At 37.3% G+C, this 16,688-nt stretch overlaps 1 protein-coding gene across 1 annotated transcript in view; it reads left to right on the forward strand.

Annotated features, from left to right (window-relative positions):
* ADGRL3 (adhesion G protein-coupled receptor L3) overlaps positions 1 to 16,688 on the forward strand; it is an 811,898-nt gene that overhangs the window by 641,708 nt on the left and 153,502 nt on the right. Inside the window, 4 exon segments of the mRNA XM_021100590.1 lie at positions 4,663 to 4,695; positions 4,698 to 4,949; positions 4,952 to 4,963; positions 6,893 to 6,996. Coding sequence (XP_020956249.1) covers positions 4,663 to 4,695; positions 4,698 to 4,949; positions 4,952 to 4,963; positions 6,893 to 6,996 — 401 coding nt within the window.

Below are 16,688 nucleotides of genomic sequence, written 5' to 3' on the forward strand. Positions count from 1 at the left end.
AGTGACTCAGGATCTTTTTTCACAATCTCTAGCAATAAGACAGGGTCTTTCTTGGGCACTGGTGACAACATGTATATCACTGGTGGTACTTATTCTGCCAAAAGCTGGCAGTGAGCAGAGCCCTTGGGAGTCTTACATGGCAGTAAGCACGAGGAAAGGGATAGGGGATCAGGGACAGCTTTTAAAATTGCCTTTTATTCTGCTTAAAGTCAAACGGAGTGGTATGACCCTGCTCGTGGCCATCTCTCTGTGGCACAGTTCTGAGGAAATACGTTCCAGACTGGTCCTGAACATTAGTATTTCTGTATTAGAGTCAAGTCCTTGCAGTGTATTTCAGGATGAATTGAACTTTAAAAAATATATAGCTGGGGAGTTCCTGTTATGGCTTAGCGGTAGGGAACTTGACTAGCACCCATGAGGATGCAGATTCAATCCCTGGCCTTGCTCAGAGGGTTAAGGATCCAGTGTTGCTGTGAGCTGTGGTATAGGTGGCAGACGTGGCTCATATCCCGCATTGTTGTGGCTGTGGTGTAAGCCAACAGATATAGCTCTGATTCTACCCCTAGCTTGGGAACTTCCATATGCTGCATGTGCAGTCCTAAAAAAATAAAACAATAAAATAAAACAAATATATATCTGCATGTATATCTCTTTATCAGTGTCATTGCTTCACAAAAGTATCTTTAGTTAAAAATGATTATTCTGAGATAAGGTCATCTGGGGAAAGGGGGCTTTGAATTCTCCCTGCTTATTTTCTCTCTCAGTTACCACTTTGCATTTTCTTAATTTGCATTTGTAAAGTAACTTGTCCAGTGCATCAACCATAGGGATTCTTAGCTTACCCACTTGCTACTTTCTTTCTATTTCTCCTTTCCCATCTCTTGTGAAAGTCTACAGCAGGACCATCCTCTGCTTCCTTGACCTGTTCCTGATCTTCATCTATCTTGGCTGAGAGCTTATTAACTCGTAGTCGGACACAAGGCTAAAAGTTGAGGAAATGATCGTGACAAAACTCACTGTAGTATATAACCCTGTCTCGTTAAATTTGAAAAAGTCCCTTGATGGAGATGGCTTCCAATCTAAGCCCCGCAGAATATGTAGGAATTACCAGGTGGCAATGAGGGCAGCAACACTGCAGCATACATGAGACCCCGAGGTCAAAGGAACAGAGGGCAGCTGGGAGACTGCTGGTAATTGTGGATGGTTTAAGAGAGAGGTAGAAGGTGGAAAAGCATCATAATGAGCTGCAGAAAGAAACTCAGAAGGGCTATAGCATGAAGAAAGGGAGTTGGCCCTTGTTTGGAGGGCAGATAGAAACCGTTTAAGGATTTTAATCTGCGGAGTAACATAGTCCAGTGTATACCCCAAGAGATGCCTCTGGCAAAAGATCGAGAATGGTTCCCATAGGGAAATTTCAGAGGAAAATATAGAACACTAATTTTCATTATGTGGTGCTAATGTTAAATACATTTTGGTGGGATACTGTCATCTTTAAAAATCTGAAATCTGGATCATTGTGCTCTACATAAGACAAATCTATCAAACTTGGCAAGTTTGTGATCACAGCCAGCAAAAATCTTGGGATAATATGTCATTGCTCCTTGTGCAGGATTTGTGTGATTGAGATAAGGGATTGGAGGATCTCTCACCTCATGTGATGGTATTTTTATCAGAGTAAAAATAATTGGAAAACAGAGCTCTTCTCCCAGAGTGCTGTAGGCCAATTAAAGTATCTAACTGAGGAAGGGCGAATTTATTTAGAAGCGTTCTTTAGTACCTGTGTAATTCTCAAGAAGAGAAGGAAGATGATTGAAAATAAGAGCTTCTATTTTACTATTAATTTTTAAACTAGTTGAAAAACTTCTTGAACAAGTAAAATTGACCATGAGATTATTTACCTAATATAGCTAACTGCCATGAATCTCCATTTTACATGATCAGACTAAAAGACAAAGTGCTTTGTTTGAAACAAAAACTATGGCTCATTAGCAATGAAAAGATTTAGAGTCCCTGTTAAAAATTTAAGTTCTTCAAAACAGTCCCTTCAAAAATACAATGGAAGATGGCATTATTTAAAATGAAGGAGTCAGAGAAAATACATGAAGTTTTTAACTATTGCCTGACTACTCCACCAAGTAGTATGAAGTCAAAAAGATTTTTTCTGTTAGCTGGAAAATTTTGTACCAAAAAATGTGCTTATATCCCACCAGTGACTCCACTGACAAATATTTTTAAAGGCTATTGCTTCGTATTCATTAAAATTATATTGTTTAATTTTAGTATTAATTAACGTTAATAGAGAATATTTAATTTTCAAGTTATTAAATTTTCTTAATTTTATATTTCTTTTTAAAACATTCATATAATTTTATGCAAAGTATATATAGAATGATTTTTATTTATTTATTGGTTTTTTTGTCTTTTTAGGGCCTCGCTTGCAGCACATGGAGGTTCCTAGGCTAGGGCTCCAATCGGAGCTGTTGCTGCCAACATGCCAGAGCCACAGCAACGCCTGATCTGAGCTGTATCTGCGACCTATACCACAGCTCAGGACAACGCCAGTTCCTTAACCCACTGAGCAAGGCCAGGGATCGAACCTGCAACCTCATGGTTCCTAGTCAGACTCTTTTCTGCTGCACCTCAATGGGAACTCCTATATGGAATGATTTTTACTATTTATAATTTTAAGAATTCAATTTCACTTAATATTTTTAAATATGTTGTTAAACTTTTTATATTTGAATTGTGTTAAAAGCTTAGTGCCACTAGTTATTTTTTCTTTCTTTTTTTTTTTTTTTTCCTGGTCTTTTCATCTTTTCTAGGGCCACACCCGAGGCATATGGAGGTTCCCAGGCTAGGGGTCTAATCAGAGCTACAGCCACCAGCCTATGCCAGAGCCATGGCAACATGGGATCCGAGCCACGTCTGCAACCTACACCACAGCTCACAGCACACCAGATCCTTAACCCACTGAGCAAGGCAAGGGATCGAACCCACAACCTCCTGGTTCCTAGTCAGATTCGTTAACCACTGTGCCACGACGGGAACTCCACTAATTTTTTTTTTTTCTAAATGCTGAATTTTTATTTTCCAAAAAGTAGGTATTGAGATATCCATATTGACATTTTGCTCTGGTGTTGCTTTTATTAGGAAAAATATTTAAAGGCTGCTGTTTTCATTCATTGGTAGTCGTGGTTCCGAACATGGATAATGCCGACTGGGGAAAGAGAAAAAGCTTTAAGTGAGACAGAATCAACCAGACCTGGCAATTTGGGGGATATAGGGGGTATGGAAAAAGAGAAAAAAGGACACTCTGCTTTCTTGCGTGGACTTTGAGTAAGTGTAGTTCTGAAATCACCATTCACATAGACAGGAATGGAAGAGAAAAAGAGGAAGAGCAGCAGAGGAAACAGAAGAAGCAGCAAGAAGCCAAAGGAGCAAATAGCGTGACTTCAGAAAATGCTGTTATTTCAGTGATTAAATAAGGCTTCAAAAAATTCATTCCCTCTCCCTCTGCCATGCTATCCAGTTTTATACACACCAAATACACTGTGATGGATTTGGTGCATTCTCTGGGGCTGCTGAGTCTAGCTGACGACATAGTCAAGCAGACCTTGAATGAGAGCAAGAGGTTCATCACAGGACTCCTTTAAGTTTCCTAAACCTGAGCTACTTTGAATCTGACTAGAACCAGGCTCCCTATACTTTGTTATTGTTGTTGTTGTTGTTGTTGTCGTTGTTTAAGCAAGTTGTTGTTAAGTAAGTGAGTTTAGGAGCAGTTTTCAGTCTTACAGTTACCAATGCAGTGTATGTATGTGGAGCCCTGGTGAACTCTTGCATTCCTATAATGGGAATATGAATATATTTTACCAGAATGATGATTCTCTGCAGTGATTATTTCTATAGTATTGTTAGGATATTCCTCCAGAGGCATTGTAGATTTAATCACCTGTTAATAGCTGGTCAAGGAAATTAATCACTTTTATTTGGAACTTGGAATACATTGGGAAAATGCCACTAGAAAAATCTAGTTAGAAAATAATGTATGAACGCACTAATTGGAAACTGCTTATATTTTTACATAAGTAAATGGCAAGTTTGAAAGTTTTGATATCATGGGTCAGTCCTGAGAGCATCAGACTAAATCACCAAGCTGCTCTAGTTTGTGTTGAGATTATACTCAGAACTGCTCTTTACTTTTTAGCTTGTAAGCAATTTAATTTCTGATTTTTTTTTCCTTTCCCCTACTTGCTGCATCTTTAGCAGCATATGTTACACTTAATGTGGAAATAATGCTTTATATAGCTCTTTCTCGTCCCATAACTGAGTTGGAAAAGTCTAAGAAGAAGGCTTTAAGTTTTACTCCCCTAATTGTCCAAAAGACCTGAAGCATGAAGAAGCCTCCCAAAGAGGTGAATTCTACTGTAACTTTGTTTTTGTAGTTGGAGTTGAGAAGAACCAAAACTAGCCTTCGTTTAGCATAAGGCAGATGACTGTCTTAATACTCAAGTGGCACTCTTGCTATTTTGGTGCTGGCTTATTTTTCCCATGTTTACAGCTCCTTGAATTGCCAACAAAGAAATGGCTTCTGAAGTATTAGGATACCTTTAGATGCCACTGTGAACAAGCCATGTAGGTGTTTTCTTTTGAATTTTATTTCAGAAATCTCTACCACAGGACCTCTTGGCGCGGGAAGCACACCACCAGCACTACCCTTCGGACCACAACTTGGGGTGCAGGCAGGAGTACCACCCCCTCGGCATCAGGAAGGAGAAACCGGAGTACCAGCAGCCCGTCTCCAGCCGTTGAGGTACTTGATGATATTACCACACACCTACCATCAGCATCATCCCAAGTGCCAGCTCTAGAAGAGAGCTGCGAGGCTGTGGAAGCTCGAGAAATCATGTGGTTTAAGACCCGTCAGGGACAGACAGCAAAGCAGCCGTGCCCGCAGGAACCATAGGTGAGTCTGTGCTACCTGGCCAAGCTAAAGGTGCATGTTCCTTGGGCTCGCTTTCTAGCTTGCTTTCTTTTTTCTTTTTGGTTCCTCTTTTTTTTTTTTCCCAGTTACAACTGTTTTTGTTTTTGTTTTGTTTTTTTTTTTTTGTTACATCACATTTGATTAAATTCTGGACTCAACTAAATTCCAGTTTAAAGGAACGTATTTTCAGAGTTTGAGAATGCAACCTGAAGAACACAGGCAAGGATTTGGTGGGAGTACATAAGATCTTCCTTAAGCATGAGGTCTCTGAGTCACATTACGGTCAAACTATGGATGTCCCACCTAATCCAGAGAGCCAGCTCTTCTTTGCTACAGCCTGGAGTGAATCACTGGGTTGGTGGGAGCTAGTTCTCATGCTTGTCACCAACTGTCAAATATTGATGGCAGAAAACTAGGTCAAGAACTTCTCTGTTAGAAGATGGTCAGTGAAACTACCTAACATTTTACCAAAAAGAAGATATCCTTTTTACTGGTCCTCATAGCTGTCTGTTAACAGTCAGAGGCTCTTGACCTTCTTAGGGATGATGTTGGAAGGAGCCAACCTCCACTAAAGAGAGCAAGCCTGCATTGTTTTCTCCAGGGGGCACTTAAGAGCTGGAAAGCTTTTCACTCTGCCAATCTTCCTTTTTTTTTTTTACAGATACGATTCATAATATTCTCAAAAGTTTGATTTCTTATTGTTACACATATTGATCTTCATAAACTAACACTGGATACCTTGGATAAAATTTGCATTATTCTATAAAATATGTAAATAAAACAAATGCACAGTAGATGTCACTATACTAGCATTGTTAGTGACTGAGTCTTTAGGTGTTATTGATTCAATTACTCCAGCAGGTTTGTCTTTTTAGAACGTTTCGGTGTGGTTATGTCCTTCTGAATTCCATGCTGTATGATGTGGTGGGAAGATCAGAAGTTAATATTGGGCTTTATAAAAGTACATGTTCTTTTTTTTTCAGCAAAGTGTTTAAAAATAGTCTGAAACCTTCATTCCCTTTATAGAGGGGTGCAATGTTTGGTAACAAGTTTTCTGTAGTACTGGAATCAGGAAACAGCTTGAACTTCTTTCTCTCTTAGCACTGCCCTCTTCTTCCTTCATCTCTAAAAGAGAAATAACACCCTTCCCCCCCTTTTTCAGATGTCGGTTGTGAAGGTTAGTGAATACTTCATTTGAAAGCAGTCTGCAAACTAAAAGCACTATGACCCTTTCTCTAGCCTCTCTAGCCCCTCAAGCCCAGTCTCCTCTCATTTGCATTATTATAACAGCTTCCTCATCACCTCCACATCACTCCCTTGACTCATTCCATGCTGCTGCCACAGTTATCTTTCTAAACCTAAATTACCCCTCTTGTCTCCTCTGCTTAATGGTCTTCATTGATTTTCTAGCATCATAGATGCCAGACAAGGTCGTTTATGATCTGGCTCTGCCAGCCTTTCCAACTCCATTAAATAGAACTCCCCTACCCTGTAGACCTAAGTTCAAAACACTCCAGGATGCCCAGAGACAGCACATTCTTCCTCTGCCTGGAATGCTTTTACCCACCTTGTTTTCCTGAAAAACCTGCAAACGATTCCTTTAAGATTCAACTGCTGCCTTTCCTCTGAAAAATCAAGCAATAGGTCGCCTGAAGGTGGGTACCACATTCATCTAATTCATGAAGTTATTCTCTGTACCTGGTGTATTTGCCAACAAGCGCTTTAAAAATATTGAGCATTTGTTTGTTGTATTACATTCTCCAACACCAGTTGCTTGCCAGTGTTTAATTATTTCCATGTAACGATCACAATCTTACCTTTGCTCGTATTTAAACACAACCTGGATATAAAGTCATTGTAAGAAAGATGGTTTGAATATTTGAAGCATACCAATTTCTTCTATTATTTTAGGAGTGTCAACCTACCTCTGCCTGGCTCCTGATGGAATCTGGGATCCCCAAGGACCAGATCTTAGCAACTGTTCTTCTCCTTGGGTCAACCATATAACCCAGAAGGTAAATCATGGGATTGACAAAGAAGGCTTTGCCAGGTCTAGCTCCTCTGTTGATTATAAATGCTGAAAACAAAAGTCAGTATTTTTAATTAATGTAGAAAAAATTATCCCATTTTATTTTAATTTAAGATTTAATGGCAACCCTGATATGCTATGAGCTAATTCCGGAATTTTGTTGTTCTTAAAGGGCAAATTCATGTACTTCCTCTAAGACAGGCAGTATTGCTTATAATAATTTTATTATTAATAAAACTTTTATGGTATTGTGAACTACAGCTATAAAAGTCCAAGAGGTTTAATAAATCAAACAAGCAAATGCTTCTAGCACACATATATATGTATTTTCAGGTGGAAATAATACTTACTAAAAAAAAAAAAATAAGTCCACCTTTGGAATCTTAATCCATTTGATAAATGTTCTGTAACCCAATCATTTATCAGTGTTAACAGCATATACATGTGTGACAGAATCTTGCAGACTCAAATTTGCAGGGCTTATTTGGTTGCAATATGTTGAACATTTTTATTATTAATGCACTGTGGGGCTTTGAATTGATTTCATTACAAACAGAGACCAGATGTGCATTTATGCCAAAAGGGCTATGGGATGAATCCTTATTATAGCAATTTGTGCGGATTTATGCACTCCTCAAATGGAGAGTCCTTCTATGGTACATTCGTTATACCAAGGAATTTCTGAAAGCGATTTTTCCTGAGAAATATTACAAATGATGGCCTTACTGAAAGCCTGTCTGTGCCATTTGCCCTTTTCTCTATTTGTTTTTAACCAGGCTGATCCTCAATAATATACTGCATAATAATGCATAAATATCTACCCAGTAGATCATTTAGCAGATGAGCCATAACTATCTATTTACCCTAAATCATGGAAGAACAGTGGTTATATTGACTGCAGTTCCCTCTTACATATGCATCTCCATACTTGTTGCTATTCATAATGATGCTTCTCCAATTTCAGTACTGTGCCTGCCACAGTTTTTATGTCCTTTGATTTTATTACAATGTAGCTCAGACCCCAGGGCAAATAATTCTTGCTGGATGTGATCAGATTAAAAGATCAGTAGCCAATCTCCTTACATTAGCAACTTTTAAAAATATTCCCTACATACTTAGCCCAGGGGTTAATGTTAATTCAGTAATAATTCACCTAGAAAGCTGAGTGTTTTCATGGTAATTTTTGAATATAGTTGGCCTATTTCATTACAGAAACTATTGGTGACTGTAACTGACAATGATGCTTAATTCCTTTCTTTCCTCTGCAGACCTGCTAATCTTATAACAAAAGAGACTATTCCTTGCAGAGACCAGACAGCTGTTACCCATTTAATTTAGGGATGGAATGTTTTTTGTGTGTGTTTTTTTATAACAAATATGTTCCATTCTTCCAGAGCATTTCTGTACAATCCTGTAGAGTCTGTAAAATTATATTATAGTAAGATTATACAATTTAGGTTGTCGGAATTTATAATAATACCTTAGCTTGATTACGTATAAATTTATAGACTCTTCAAAAGTATAACAGGAGGCTTTGAGCCCTGTGAATTGGGTCATTGTTGGAAATGGTGTTTAGCTGGGTCTTCCTTTATCAAGATGTCGTGTTTAATTAGTCAAAACACTTCCACAGCAAACAGGTTATATGGCCTTTATATCCCACAGCCACTTACCTAATCTCTCTTCACTTCTCTCCACTTTTACCTGATGTGTCTCTTTTACCGTCAACTATTTATGCTACTCTTTAAGCATAAATGGTAGTGGAACAGGTTACCACAAAACTCCAGTGCTTTTAAATATTAATACTGTAAACCTCTGAGAGAGAATTTGTAAGCAGTGTTCGCGGCATCATTTGTCGCTGTTTTCTCTCCCTCCTCCCCAAAACATTGTCTACAAAATTCATCCCTTGACTCATTTCCCTCCTTAGTACATGAGTCCCAATAGCAAACTGATGGAAGCTTTGAAGAGGGTTTGTTGGCAGCTGTGTTGGGCAGTAAAAGTGAACTCACCTGCAGGAAGCCAGAGCCAGTAACAGGTATGGAGCTGTTCCCATTCCCTAGGCCTGTGGATGCCAGATCAAAGGAATGACAAAAAAAAATTGGAAGCAGGATGTCCCTGAGAGAGAGAGATGACCAAAGACAAGAGCCACAGCCCAACCCCAGGCACCTTTTCAGAAAAGATGTAGGGGAATACTCTGATCTCACCTCCCATCCTCCCTCTATCCACCTGCCCCTCTTCCCCAATGGCCAAACCCAAACCAAAACCAAAGAGGGGTATTCTTAGTACATCAGGTAAGTCTGCCTTCTCCTTGGGCAGAGACAAGGATGGAAGATGGCAAATGGCCTTGAACTATAGCAGGTAGAAAGTACCCAGCAGAGTTCACCCCTCCTCCCTTTCCCATCTCCCTCTCTTTCTCTCTTTACTGCCCTCTCTCTCTCCTTCTTCTTTCCTCATCCCACCATCCTATTATCCTGACCTCCCCACTTTAGTATATTTTTATGCCTTGTTGAAAAGTTAAAGTGCAATAGGGATCCGTAATGAGTCCTTCATTCTCCCATTGTAGTTCTGTGAACCTCAGACTTTTAAAGTAGAGAGATGCTTTTTATCCACAATGAAAGCATAGAGGAAAAGAGAAAGAAAAGGTGATTCAGTCATTTAAACAGTGGATTCAGTTTCTCCTCTCCAAGAGTTTGTGCATGACAGTACCCTGGAATATGAGGCCCCTCCCATGTGGCCTCATCATGCCTATGGGGAATTCCTCAGGGCTTTAGAGAACAGGCTGGATCTGACTCTACACCTTTCCCTTGGGGAGGAGCGTTCATTTTATTATCAGTGCTGTTCACTCACTCTATGTCAGGGATCACTGTAGGCATAAGTATACACACGTAAATGAATCCGGATGCTTACTTCAGCTGGAAAAAGCAAACTTTAAATTTTCATTTTCATTAAGAAATGAACTATGTCTTTTTTTTTTCCTCTTGCAGTTAGTCCAGGAGGGAGAAAAACAAGCAAAGAATCTTGATGGTTTCTTTTGGCCACTTATATACTGGTGAAATGACATTAAATTTTTAGTACTATTAGAGCATAGAGCATAGCTTACATTTCACTAGCCTTTAAAGTCAAAGAAATTTGTTGCAGACTGGCCAGAAAACTTTCATAATTATGAGGTTTTTTTTTTCTTTTTTTTTTTTAAGCCTAATTTGTGCAGAAAGGGAAAAGCAATCAGTGTGTACAAACAGACATTTACCTCAGCAGCAATGGTGGGGTGTGGGAGCGGTGAATGAGAGAGGGGTTGGTAGGTGGACAGCAAAGTAGGTAAAAGATAAATAGATGATTGGATAGAGAGAGAGATTAGATAGATGGCAAGGTAGATACATATGTCTTCGAATTAATGTTTTTTTGCAATATTTTCCTATTTTTATTGGAACCTAAAGAATTAGATTGGAGCACTGCCTCCTGAAAAATATCCTGTTTTCTTACCTTTCTTAGGACTGTTTAATGAAATCATAGTCTTTGGCTTCAACTTGATCTCTAGCTTAGACTCCAATTTTCAAAATAGTTTTTGTTTTCTATTTTACATACCTTTAAACAACTCATTGTACTTTATAATCCCTCCTGTCTCAATTTCAATTTAAATCTCTGTGAAATTACAGTTGTGAAGAGTTTCCACATTTATTTACATGTAAAGTAAGATCTGCTTCCTACTTCATTACCTGGTCCAACTGTTATATGGAAAAGAAATGCCTGTTGTTACCAGTAGAGAGTCTTTCTATTTCTAGCAAACTGAAATATCTTTTCTTTTGTTTGCACTTAAGCTACTGACAGATTTTGAGATAATGTAGAGTCCTTCCTGCATTTTCTAAAGGATGATGTGAAGATCTAGAAATAATGCTGCTGCTTTACAGTATAAAATAAACCAGTTATCTGCTTTGCAAGACTGGTTAAATCTGTAACTCAGATCTTAATGTCTCCATGCTTTTAGCCTCCGTGAATCTACTATGGAATGGAAGTAAATTGCTTGTTAATTTTATCAGAGGTTAGTGGGATTTCCACATCTTCAGGTTCATTTAACCAACATTCAGTTGTAACACAAAAACATTTTATTGATTATATACCTATTTGACTGAGATTTAGAGAAAAACAGAAAGATCTTTCAAAGAAATGGGAGCTTTGTACTGGAACCCTATGAACATCTTCTTCAAAAATTGTTTTGGCACCTGATTAATGATTGATGCAATAAATCTCATAAAATATCAAAGCTTATTTCAAAGAAAACTGTTTTTACTTGCGTCAAAATTTGAAACATAAATAGTATCCACCTCTGTCATAATTATTAAACTTAACTACAGCTACCAGGTTTTGCCTCCCCTGTTCAAGCTCTGGATATAATCCCACTGTTTCAACACAGGCAGTAATTTACTAATCCCCACAAAACTTATAAAACTTCTCAGTGTGCATGGACTTATTTCTGAAAAATCATTTTAAAAGAATTTGATAGGAGAAATTTTAGTGATAGACATGTAATGAAGTCTTTAAGCTAGAATATGTGAAATAACTATTTCAACCCCACCTCTCTGCACAGAAGTCTTGAGGCAGGTTCAAGAGATGTGTATGTTTTGCATGGAAATAAGATAATGATAACTGTGGTGAGAGAAATAAATAAGACAGTCAGAAAGAAGAGTAGCTTCTGGATGCCCTTGGAAGGAATATGGTTCGTGAGGGCCTGGCCTGGAGAAGCAACATTTGAGCTAAGCTCGAACGTTGGGTCTCAGTGGCTGTGGGAGAATTGAGTTGATGGCACCACCACCATCAACAGCAAGAAAGCTGGAGATGACTCTTGATGCCTCCCTTTCCTTCCCCTCACTCATCCAGACAATAGGCCTGTCCCCAGCCATGGGAATCTCTCCGAAAGCAGCCACTCGTCACTTCTCTCCACTGCCACTACCCTGATGCACTGCTTCTTCCTCGGCAGGTTCATCACTCCTGAACCCTCTAATCCATCCCACGGAGTGTGATTTCAAATATAAACCTGATTAGACCACTCCTGTTGAGACTCTTAGTACCTTCACTTTGCACAGTGTCTCAATATCTGCATCATGACGTCCAAAGGGGAATGACGTCATCTGCTCCTTGCTCACCTCTTCAGCTGCCTAAAGCCCAGTCACAAGTATCCTCTGTGCAGGGCCCTTAAGGGTCCCTGCCTTTCTCTGCCTTGAAGCCCCCACCCTCATCCCAGCCTAATTCCTCTTTCCATTTCATCTCAGATTAAACATTCTTTCTCAGAGAAGTGTTTCCTAAATTATTCCCTAACTTCATATACCAGGTTCAAATGCCTTTAAACTATTCTGTCCACTGGGAGTCTATGTTGCACTCCAAAAATGAAAATGTAATAGTTGTGTAGTAAGTTAACAGCCCTTCCCACTGCTACCACAAAAGGTCCTGTTGTTGGGAAACATTTTACTTGTCATTTCATCCCCAGACTTTAGCATAGCACTATTAGGAATTTAAATTTTGGTTAGGAGACAAATGAACATGTAGACTGAAGGAACAGTTGTTGAAATTATAAATAGAGACATTTTATTTATTTAAATATATGTATATAATATATACGCACACACAATTTTTGTCCTGTAGGTGTCAATATTGAATTCTGAAGGTAGAAAAGCATGCTTTACCATTCTGAGGATACTACCATTAGTATCCTCTCTTTGCCCAAACCATGGTTATTCTAAACTTCACTTTTTACAGAGCATCCTTTTGGCTCTGTCCCCACCAGTCCTCACCAGAATTTTGTCTTACCTGGTCACCCTCAACTTACTTGCTACTTTCTGTTGTTTTCCTACCTAATTTCTAGGTGTTTGGTATTATATTCCCACAACACCCCATATGCATTTCTGTCATTACAATTGCATTGTTGAATTAATATTATCTGCCTTTATGTATCCCTCTCCCCATACCAACTGGTAGAATGTGAGATTTCAAAATGCAAGAGCTGTAAATAACAACTGTCCTTATTAACTTAGGAAATAACGTGTCCAAATGATTGTTGAATTGATGAAAAAAATGTTACTACTATTTATTCAATTTTAAGAGCAAGAGAGAATCATAATGAAAAACTAGTTATATCAATTTTCATTTTACTTTAAAAACATGCTTTTCCCATTTTTGTTATAAACATCCTTATAACTTATTTGTTCTTAAGTTTGGTTTCTTAGAACTTTCTTATTGGTGAACATTGACTTCCAGAGTTCTTTTGTGGGATCAATTAGATATATTCTTCATAAATAAATTCTTCTTGATTGCAAATTGTAGTTACTACAGTATCACTGTAGATGCTCTACTAGTGATTTCCATGTTTGACTCACTGTCCTACAACACTACACTCTCTGCTATTGACACATATATAGGTGGCTTCATTGTCTTTTATATTGAGAGCAGTTATGGTTTGACTTATTAGTCATCTACACTTTAAATGTTTCATTATTGTACATAAAGAGAAAGTTAAAAATTTCCTATTAGGGAATTACACAGATCTTCTTTTTCATCTTATCAGGCCCCACCCCAATATTATAATAATTAATATTTAATAATATGTTTGTACAACTATACAAAAAAAGAAGAAATTGAATTTCAATATGAAAATACTAGTGTTGTTATTTTTTTTGTTTGATAAATTATTTTGCTTTTCATAATGTTCCGTGATAGTGTAATGAAAGTCAATGCTTGCATCTTTAGTTTTGAAGACAATGTGTTAAAGAAAGCTTATCTACTTTAGTAGATCTCAGCCTGTTTTCAACAGGGCTCATGTAAGTGAATCAAAAGACTCCAGAGGTCCATGTGCCTTGACATTTTCTTATAGAAAAATTTTACATGGCAATAAAGCAGAGGAAAATGATACAGTAATATTGGTAATAATAATAATGTAATAAAAGAATAACACAAGAACACAATAGTTAACAAAGTACAACAAATACATTAATTTTTGTAAGAATAGCATAGGTGGAAGACTACAAAAATGCAAGGTTCTATGAATGGTGCATTGATTAAAAGAGTATCCCTTTGAACAACTATATGAATTCCAGCTATCTGGATGCTCATTTGCATAGGAGTTTTGCAAAGTTACAAAGGAACAGTATCAGGTATTCAGATACCTGATGGAATACTGAATTTGAATACTTCATGAATTCTAGCATTTCACCAATTTAATTAATGAACAATGAATTTTATGTTATTAATTGATGTGCTAGATTATCAGTAAGTAGCCCTAAGTTGTATATAATGATTAAAACGTATGGCTTAAGATCACATTTACATCACTTTTTGACCACTTAAAAGAACTTTCATGATCCATCAGTGAGGTCATGAATGCCACTTTGATTTATATGTACTTTGTCACAAACTTATCGTTGAACTTTATGATCTATTCCATTTGGTCTTACAACTTAGGTTTGCAGGTCTTGACCATATTTTACAAAATCAATAAACTTAGTGAAGATGTTTTTCTTTTATTTTAAATGTTTCTAGGGAGTTCCTGTAATGACCCAGCTGAAACGAATCTGACTAGGAACCATGAGGTTGAGGGTTCAATCTCTGGCCTTGCTTAGTGGGTTAAGGATCTGGTGTTGCTGTGAGCTGTGGTGTGTGTCACAGACACGACTCAGATCCCTTGTAGCTGTGGCTGTGGTGTAGGCTGGCAGCTGCAGCTCGATTCAACCCCTAGCCTGGTTACCTCCATATGCCACAGGTGCGGCCCTAAAAAGCAAAAAAAAAAAAAATTATAAATAAATAAATGTTTATAGAAAGCCCCAATTAACTATATAATATTTTTTTAAAATATTCTTATTGTATTACATTAAAATAGTATTCTTGTAAAATTTAATCATTGCAGAAAAGGATATATTTATTGCATTCCATCTTTTAGATTTTGTTCTGTGTGTTTAAATATATAACATATATAAACACAAGGTATTTATATATAATATTGATTTTTCACAGATAACATGTTTCTATGCTACTCAAGTTGTATGTTTATATTTCACAAATACCATGCCTATATATTAGCATATATATAACTTTTATACTTGTATTTATTTTAATGCAACATTCCATGTTGAAGATTGAATTTAACAATATTGCTCTTCATACTTTTAAACTGTTGTATAATAGTCCATGGACTTTTAAACTGTTCTATAATAGTCCATAGTATCTATGTACAAGAGCAGTTTTCCTTAGTCATAAGCTATATTGTTTTCTGTTATAAGCAAGCTAGAATGAACATTTTTGAGTATGTCTCTTTTATATCAGTGAGATTATTTTTTATGGTCGATAGTGAGAGATATCTCTGTCTTACACAGTCTTCTTATTTCAGAGTTTAATAGACACTGGTTATTTACTCTGCATAGGAAGTATGCAAATATACACGTCCAGTAGTTTATGATGGTGATACACATTTCCAGAAATCTTTGCCAACACTTTATGTTACTAAACTCTTTTTAGGACTTTTCTATATATGAGAATGTGGTTGTAAACAATTTAGATGTTCCAATTTCTCCAATTTATCCATTTGTTTCTTTAACATTCAGTTCTGCTACAAACATTTATTAAGCATCCGTGAGTAGATAGCAGTAATCTCTTTGACTAAGAGTTCTGGCTGTTCACCTTAGAGCTTTCTGGATGTCCATTAGGAGGATGGCCTTACAAAGAGAAGAACTTTCTTCTTTTTATCCTAAGTTCAGTATTAGACTGTGTTAAAAATAGAAACAGAGAAGAAAAGAAATCATTTTCTAAATAATGACACTGTCATATACGTAAGTAGTAATAGGCCACGCTAAAGTGTGTAAAGATACAAACCAGGAGTTCCCGTCGTGGCGCAGTGGTTAACGAATCCGACTAGAAATCATGAGGTTGCAGGTTCGATTCCTGCCCTTGCTCAGTGGGTTAATGATCCGGCATTGCCGTGAGCTGTGGTGTAGGTCGCAGACGCGGCTCGGATCCCGCGTTGCTGTGGCTCTGGTGTAGGCCGGTGGCTACAGCTCCGATTCGACCCCTAGCCTGGGAACATCCATATGCCATGGGAGGGGCCCAAGAAATGGCAAAAAGACAAAAAAAAAAAAAAAAAAATACAAACCAAACTGTTAAAAATCACTAGAAAGTGGGAATACAGAAAGTCAGCATAAGAAATATTCATATTTTTGCATTGCATACATATATCTAAAAAAGTATGTGTGTCATAATCTTATTTTAGTTTATTCATTTTAAAATGTTAACGTGATGCTGGAAAATTATGCTTAATTTACTTTTGTTTTCATTTCCTCAGAACCTTCTTATAAACTATTATACATTCCTATCTTCTTCTTCTTCCCAGAGCTGTCAAATTTGTTCAAGTGATCATGGGGTATTAAGTCTTTATTTCTTTTAACATATTTGGAGTATCAACAATTCGAAAAATTTTTGTAGAATATACTTGAAAATGCAGCATGTAATTTCAGAAAAGGAAAGTGCTAAACACTAAGCAATAGTTTGCTACCTAAGATATTCTCTATTAAAATCTCTATTTAGTTGATAAAAAGATAAAGATCACTTTGAAAAGCAGGGATTTTATTTAGAATAAAATTTTCAGAGAGTTTAGCAGCCAGTGAATATTCATTGTGCACTAAGTGCTAAACAAGGTGTGATGGAAAA

This window comes from Sus scrofa, chromosome 8, assembly GCF_000003025.6.
Source record: "Sus scrofa isolate TJ Tabasco breed Duroc chromosome 8, Sscrofa11.1, whole genome shotgun sequence".
NCBI classification, from domain to species: Eukaryota; Metazoa; Chordata; class Mammalia; order Artiodactyla; family Suidae; genus Sus; species Sus scrofa.